Source organism: Rhea americana, unplaced genomic scaffold, assembly GCF_003343005.1.
Source record: "Rhea americana isolate MKP2758 unplaced genomic scaffold, rheAme1 scaffold_18, whole genome shotgun sequence".
In the NCBI taxonomy this organism is placed as follows: domain Eukaryota; kingdom Metazoa; phylum Chordata; class Aves; order Rheiformes; family Rheidae; genus Rhea; species Rhea americana.
In genome coordinates this window covers 7,179,557-7,186,581 of record NW_028185927.1, presented here as the reverse complement: position 1 = coordinate 7,186,581, position 7,025 = coordinate 7,179,557, and the positions used below count along the sequence as shown (strand labels likewise).

The window sequence follows — 7,025 nt, the reverse complement described above, 5'->3', positions numbered from 1 at the left end:
GGGCGGCGCGGCAGGAGCCCGCGTGCTGGCGCCGCGGGAGGGTTGCGCACCGCCGGTCGTTGGCGGTTCCAGGCGCTTAGGTTGCAAACAGCAGTTCGGCGCGGGGTAACGTGCTTCAGACAGAATTCCTGCTGGCGGGAGCAGCGATGGGCTGCGGAAATAGAGACGTGGGAGCGCTTGTGCAGGGGACGGGACAGCTCCCGAGGGCAGGTCGGACCCGCGGACCCCAGAGCTCTGCGGCTCTAGAGGACTGCATTTTGGGGATCCACTGCCAACAGCAGCGTGGATCTGGATACATCCTGCCATCGCRTGGGGTGGGAGGATCAGGCCATGAAGCCAGGCAGGGGAAGAGCCCTTTCTCCATCCCGTAAACCCCCCATGGAAGGCGCAGCCAGCATAGCGAGTGGGCGCACAGCATGGGAAAGGGAGGCACCTGGCAAGCACCAGAGGCAGGGCAGGCGGAGGCAGGAGCAAGGCTGCGCTCCGGGAAGGGGGAAGGCAGGCCAGCAGATCTCCTGCGGCCTGCCTTCCCGTTGCCAAAGGAATTGCTGCGGTGTAAGGTCTGCACTGAAAGTACAGTGCCTGTACAAAAAACTCTGTTAGAGAGTTACTACTGAAAATCTTTGCTCCTGGGTTATCCTGAAGAACTCAGTACTAGAAGGGAGGGAAGCAGCAGATGGAGAACATATTCACAGACAGCAAATGCCATGGACTGGGAAGAGCTCTTGAAGTTCCTCCAGCAAGGAGGGGAAACCAAAGAGAAACTAGCTTAGCAGACTGGCCTGTAGCCTCATTTATCAGCTATTCTGTATCTGATATTCTGCRTGTTGAAAGCTGTCTCTAACCTGAGTGCCAAGAATTACTTCTGCTAAGCAATTGTTGCGGTTGTTGCATTTCATGGACTGCATACAAGTTAGTCCCATTTCTCCAAGTTGTGACGGAGACTCACAGCTTTGTGCTATCGACGCTGAAACAAAACAGAGAACATTCAGGACACTTAGGAAAGTGTTTGATCCAAGCTAAAGTTTAAAGCTCTTCACCAGTTTCATGTACTAGCAAGCATTGGCTTGACAGGGTCATGTCAGGAACATAGCAGAGATAAAGGCACATGAGCGCTGATGTGGTAGGAATGTGGCATGAACCAGCGCTGACGCAGCCTTCCCCTTTTCAGACCTCTGTCCCACTAAGGTGTCTGCCTACTCAGCTCCATCTACACAGCCAAGTGACTCAGAGGTAAAGCCCCCCACGCTTTGCACAGTTTTCCCATAAAATGTAGCAGATCAGAAATGCCCAAAGCTTCAGTGAAACAGAGACTCATTCTAGAAGATATTTCCATGGAGCAGTTAGCCCTTCAGGAGAAGGGCAGCCCCTCCTTCACAAAGCAGAGTAGGACTTTATATATATCTATATATATAATGTTAATAGACATTCAGCTTACAGAGGACTCCTCCAAGCAGACCAGAACACCTACAGCAGCCCTATCCAAAACACCAAAGGGCCCCACTGGAGCTAATCTGCATATTAAACCCACAGAGTATACTTCATATACTTCATACATCTCTTCTTCATGCATGAGAACTGACATCCTTTGAAAGGCCTTCCTTCAGTCCTTACAGACGGTCAGGAAAGCTGCTTATTTGGCTGTTGGGAGCAGAAGTCCAGTCAGTTCAGACCTATTTGTCCCGTCCCCCCCAGAACTGGATTAATAAAAAGCCCAATAAGCACAAATTAATACAAATACAGACAAAGCCTTTATGCAAGAAAGAAGTAGCCTCTGCCCAAGATTTTTAGCCTGTATCACATGTTAGCACCATCCCAGTTTTGTGGTACGGCACTAAAGCTTAAATTCCCCAGGGCGGCATAAGCATCATATGTCTAACAGATCTGCCGTCAGGAGTATTGCCCTTTAAACCTTGATACGATACAAGGGCTTCCAGGTCACCTCAGATCTTCTCACTACAACATACTTCAGAAAGATTCAATTCACCATTAGGCTGGTATCATTTTGCAGACAGACAGGCAGGCAGAACTCTTCCTACATTACCAACATCACGGGGAGCTTACGATAAGGTGCAGAAATAYCAGAAGCAGCAGCTAAGAAAGCTACTGGATAAATTCACTCCAGCAAGAAGACTGATACTGAAGTTCTTCATTTCCATAATCCAGCCAACTCTATTACATGAGGCAAAAGTCTAAGGTTCCACTTTATGAGCTAGTTAAACCCCAGCGAATCTAAATCCCGCTAAGAGCCTTGTGTTTGCAGCTCAGTAAACAGATAAATCTGCAGGCACTCCAGCAGCACTGAATACAGAAGTCGTGTTCTCACTAAAACCCACATCCAGGGACTAATCGGTTTCTACTGCTATTTCAGCCAGAACACTACTCCCTTTGCTGCAGGCCATTCACATCTAAACAGGTCACAAACCACCCTTTACCCTCAACTCTGTGCCAGGGATTATCACCTGTTTCTGTATCACTGAAGTAAGCTCAGTTTTTCACTGCTACGGGTACAAGATGCTTTAAACATGCACAAAGCAAGAAGAGATCAAAGTATCTTCCRAATTTTCAACTCAGAGACAAATTTCTTCAATATGGTGAGCTGAAACAGAGCTAAAGAAACTCCCCAAGCATAAAGCCCACAGACCAAACCCAGAAGTCAAATTACATGACGCTATCAGGAACCACAAGACCACAAAGTCACAGTTTGGGAAGGAAGAAAACAGACTAACTCCAGTGAGAGAAAAGCACCACCACGCTACAGGGCCAGCAGAAGGAAAAAACAGCCATTAATAACAGAGGAACAAAGAAATAGCTTTTCTCCTTAGCTACACCCACCTCTACCAGCCACTCCGAAAATTTCCCCCCAGCACCTGAGTGACTCATCAGAGTGGTGAATTATTAATTACACTAAATTAGTTCTAAGTGAGGCTAGCTGGCCTCTTTCTCATTCTCAGTCTGCAGTAACTATCTGAGCAACATCCAGAAATGCCTCAAAGRCACTTCATCACATTTCTGGTACATAACCCTATTAAAACTGAAAGTAATCAGAAAGTCTTTATTTGGGGGGCTATATCACTTGTTTCCAGTAAATGCAGTCACCACACAGGAGCTGCAGCACTGGTGATGACTCTAACGTGCTCTGGAGGAGAGAGAATGAAGGTCTGCGATATGGAAGGTGGGCACGATTCTTCCCCCTCTTCTCCCAGGATTCTTGATTCACTCCTCCAAAAGTATTTGCTTTTGGCACACCACTTAGATAATAACTTGAGAATCCCCCCAGACATGTTCTTAATATATCAAGTATTCCAACGTGCCTGGTTTGAGGATTCATCGAGTGTTGCAGGTAAGTGGATTAACAGCAGCTCCTCTGGGACCCTGCCTGTGATACTTTAATAGTTTCACTATAACGCTGTTATAACCCACAAACAAGAGCAAGTAAACTGCCAAGGGCAGTCTGTATTTACCTCTTCAAGGTGGCATAAATAAAGCAAACACACACGGCTGTATTTCTTCTACTGCCTCCTTCTCCGCCTGGCAGCTATGTTCACCACTGAACTGTGGCAATGAGCCTTTTAGGAGTTACATATGTAAGATGAAACKATGTGCTTACTACTGTGGTCACTTAACCATGTGCTTAATATCTATGCACGTGCCAAAAGAAATACTTATGGGAGACTAGAGGTCTCTGCATCAAAGTGCCACTCTGAGTTTAATGGCAACAGTTTTGTAAAGTAGCTCTCATCTTGGATTTAAGCACCTACTTTGTTTTGCTGGGCTGAGGGGAGGTCAGCCTGGTCTAGATAGGGCTTTGCTCAGACGGATGTGTATGAGAAAGCGAGGAGTCAGAGTCCCTAGGTCTGCTGACTTTAAATGACTCCCTCACGCTGGGATGACTGGTTTTCCTCAGTCATGCTACCGTGTGACTCCACAAACCTGAGTAAAAGGTGGGGGRCAGGATTGCAGCCTGGAATTCCTCCAGCAGAAAGCACGAGCAAGTAAGAGATAAAGACTCTTTTAAATGTRAGCACTTTGAGGAACAGGCCAGACCACTGTCACATGCAAGTCAGGCTTAAGAGAGAGAAAGCCAGTATAGCTGYTCAGCTTAAGGCTGCCAGCCAAGTTCCGGACTCAGCCAGGTAAGAGAAGATTTATTCTCCGTAAATCTCTAGTTGCAAGTTTTTCAGGAYGAAAAATATCTTTAACAAAACACATAACCTTTTATTAAGCTTGAGTTCCCTGCTTACTTTCTATTTTGACCCTGAAGAGTTAATGAAAAGCCATCAAACACCTACAGAATTTAGAATATGAGGGAGAGGATATGAGCAGCTGGGGGCTTGAGAGGTTTGAGGCACTGATGTGTGTAGACTCTGTACCCAGAAAAAAAGGTGAAACCATGTGGATCATGTCTGAGAAATGAGCCTTAAACCCCCCCCCGAGCCGAGATGAGGAATCCAGATCTGCCCTACCCTGTTCTCAGAGAAGCAAGAGGCGGGGGCAAGGTGGGGCTGCGGCGGCAGGCATAAAACGAAGCACGTGCACGTCTGCGTTTGCCGTATCAGAGTCGCAAATACTCATCTAAAGGAAAACTGACCTCTGCRGGGATTTCTGGGCTTAGACCCTGCCTGATAAGAGAAAACAAAACAGAAAGGTCAGTATCAGGAAAAATCCTAAAAAATCCTTCAGACCAGGCCCTGCGTTTGTTCTTCTGTTTGTGTAAKTCCCCCTGTAAGAGGATCTTGATCCATATCAGGGTTGATGGGTGCTGCTCAGTATCAATAATCGTAACGGCCAATTCCAGTGCAAACACACTCTGTTGAAAACCTCTGTATTATTTACTAAGCTATTTTTCTTTCATGAGCGTTGCTAGTTTTGAAAGCAAACRCTTTCAAGGACGAACGGGAATTTTGTGTTGTGCCGTGGCCTCTTCCCCAAGCACCCTGAGTGCGCTGGCACGGCGAGGTCAAAATCAGGCTGGGTTTGAACCGCTCGTTGCCTGGGACGGGTAAAGGCGGGAGGGGGCTGCCCTAAAGCACAGCAGAGGATGAAGGCGGAAGGCAGAGCTGAGCCCACGCAAGAGCCCGCGCTGCGCGCGAACGTGGGCAAAGCAGCAGCGGTTCGGGGCTGGATTTCAGCGCTCTCGCTGGGTTTTCAGCACCGGCCCGGCCTCCCCTCGCGCGGGCCTCCAGGCCTCCCGCCCGCCGCGCGTTGCCTAGCGACGGCCGCCCGTGCCGCGCTTCCGCCTCGCTAGCTGTCATGGCGGCGGCGCCGGAAGAGGCCGTGGCGGCGCGCAGCCAATAGCCGTGCGGGGGCGGGCGCAGCGGCGGCGCGCAGCCAATAGCCGTGCGGGGGCGGGCGCAGCGGCGGCGCGATGGCGGCGGCGCGGTTATGGCGGCTGTGGCGGGGCCGGGCGAGGTAGCGCGGCGCGGGGGAAGAGGGGGGCGAACGGGGCGGGAGGGCGGCGGCGGCGGCGCCTACTAAGGCTCGGCCTTGCCCTCCTCTCCCGAGGCAGCTGCTGCCCGGCTCCGCCGCGCCGAGGGACAGCGCTGCCCGGCAGCCCCGGCCGGGCCTCCGCCGCCTCCTCGGCCTCCCCGTCACGGCCGGGGCAGCGGGCCGAGCCCGACGAGGGACGCGTCTACCTCAGCGCCAGCTGCGTGAAGGTAGCGGCGGGGGCGGGCGGGGGCGAGCGGGGCCCTGCTGGGCCCTGCTGGGCCCTGCTGGGGCGCGGCGCCGCCACCCGCCTCTCCCGCCTTGTAGAGGCTGCTGGAGGTCGCCGAGGGCCCCGAGTTCCTGCGGCTGCAGGTGGAAGGAGGCGGCTGCTCCGGCTTCCAGTACAAGTTTTCCCTGGACACGGTTATCCATCCCGACGACAGGCAAGGAGGAGCGGGCGGCGGGAAGGGGCGCGGGCGGCGGGAAGGCGGCGCCGTGGGCGGTTTGAACGTGCTGCTTCTCCRCAGGGTGTTTGAGCAAGGTGGTGCCCGCGTGGTCGTGGACGTGGACAGCCTGGCCTTCGTGAAAGGCTCCATGGTGGACTTCAGCCAGGAGCTGATTCGCAGCTCCTTCCAGGTGGTGAGCAACCCCCAGGCCGACAAGGGTTGCTCCTGTGGGACTTCTTTCTCTGTCAAATTCTGACCGGACTTGCTGTGGATGGACGCTCTCTGCAGACCCTCCCTGGCAGCCCCTGGAGGGGTTTTGCTTGTTCTTTTCCTAGCTGCTCCTCATCCCCCTCACCGTGTAAGACAGGCTGCTGCAGATAACTCCAGCTGTGTGCATCTGCCCTGAGCTTATCTCAAAGACCTCRTGGCCTCCCGTTCAGACACATGAAGTAGCTGTGAGCATGCACACAGGAGCATCTTCTGTGCCTTGTGAACCACCTGCCAGGTGGTGCCAACTCTCCTACCCTGTCCTGAGTGTGGAATCACCTGTCTCTGCAAGAGCTGCCTGTATATATGTGTGTTTATTGAAAGCTCTTGGAGGAAAGAAAAAAAAAAGTCTTAAAAGTCTTCAAACATGTTTGGTATTGTTCATGCATTTCTACACAGGGTTAGAATTCATGTTCTTGGGGTTTGCAACTTAGCCTTTTTTTTTTTTTTTTTTTGAACTGACGGGCCGCTGAGTATCTGTCCCTTAGACCTCCCAGTGTTGCTGGCTTTCCACTTTCCAACTTGCTGTGGGTTTGCTGGCTATTTCACCGAATCTCTTAACACACAGCAGGTTTGTCTGGCTCCCAGGAGTATGCAGAGGTTTTGCTGTCCTTTCGGTCCTTAGGATGAATGCTTTTATTTGTTATAAATAAACAAAATTAGAAGATTGAGGTAGGAAGAATAGTGCTTTTTTTAACCCCTCAAAAAGTGCATGTGTAACACAATTCCTTCATTCCTCCCCCACCCCCATTGCTATTTTAGGCTGTTCCTAAGCCTGACTTGGAATTTCAAAAGTCATACAAATTCTCAGGTTTCATAGTGTCTGCTGTCTTCTCTTGCCAGGAGGAAGGCGAGTGTAGGTGGAGCATGCAGGGGAGGATCTGA

At 51.3% G+C, this 7,025-nt stretch overlaps 2 protein-coding genes across 2 annotated transcripts in view; one reads left to right on the top strand and one right to left on the bottom strand.

Annotated features, from left to right (window-relative positions):
- NPC2 (NPC intracellular cholesterol transporter 2) overlaps window positions 1-3,911 on the bottom strand; it is a 6,682-nt gene extending 2,771 nt beyond the window's left edge. Inside the window, exons 1-2 of the mRNA XM_085301827.1 lie at window positions 3,884-3,911; window positions 846-967 (exon numbers count right to left, since the gene is read on the bottom strand). Of these exons, the coding sequence (XP_085157953.1) occupies window positions 846-967; window positions 3,884-3,911 (150 nt within the window). The remainder of the gene's footprint in view (window positions 1-845; window positions 968-3,883) is intronic.
- A 1,439-nt stretch (window positions 3,912-5,350) lies between these two features.
- Window positions 5,351-6,811, top strand: ISCA2 (iron-sulfur cluster assembly 2). Its single transcript, XM_085301760.1, has 4 exons — window positions 5,351-5,412; window positions 5,510-5,657; window positions 5,755-5,870; window positions 5,955-6,811. Exons 1-4 carry the CDS (start codon window positions 5,369-5,371, stop codon window positions 6,127-6,129), a joined length of 483 nt encoding a protein of 160 aa, XP_085157886.1. The 5' UTR covers window positions 5,351-5,368; the 3' UTR covers window positions 6,130-6,811.
- Window positions 6,812-7,025: the final 214 nt, after the last annotated feature.

Bases quoted from the DNA above. Each gene is read 5' to 3' on its own strand.
- ISCA2 (XM_085301760.1), top strand. From the start codon at position 5,369: ATGGCGGCGGCGCGGTTATGGCGGCTGTGGCGGGGCCGGGCGAG. The intron at 5,413-5,509 runs GTAGCGCGGCGC...CTCCCGAGGCAG, and splicing joins CTGTGGCGGGGCCGGGCGAG to CTGCTGCCCGGCTCCGCCGC. The intron at 5,658-5,754 runs GTAGCGGCGGGG...CCCGCCTTGTAG, and splicing joins TCAGCGCCAGCTGCGTGAAG to AGGCTGCTGGAGGTCGCCGA.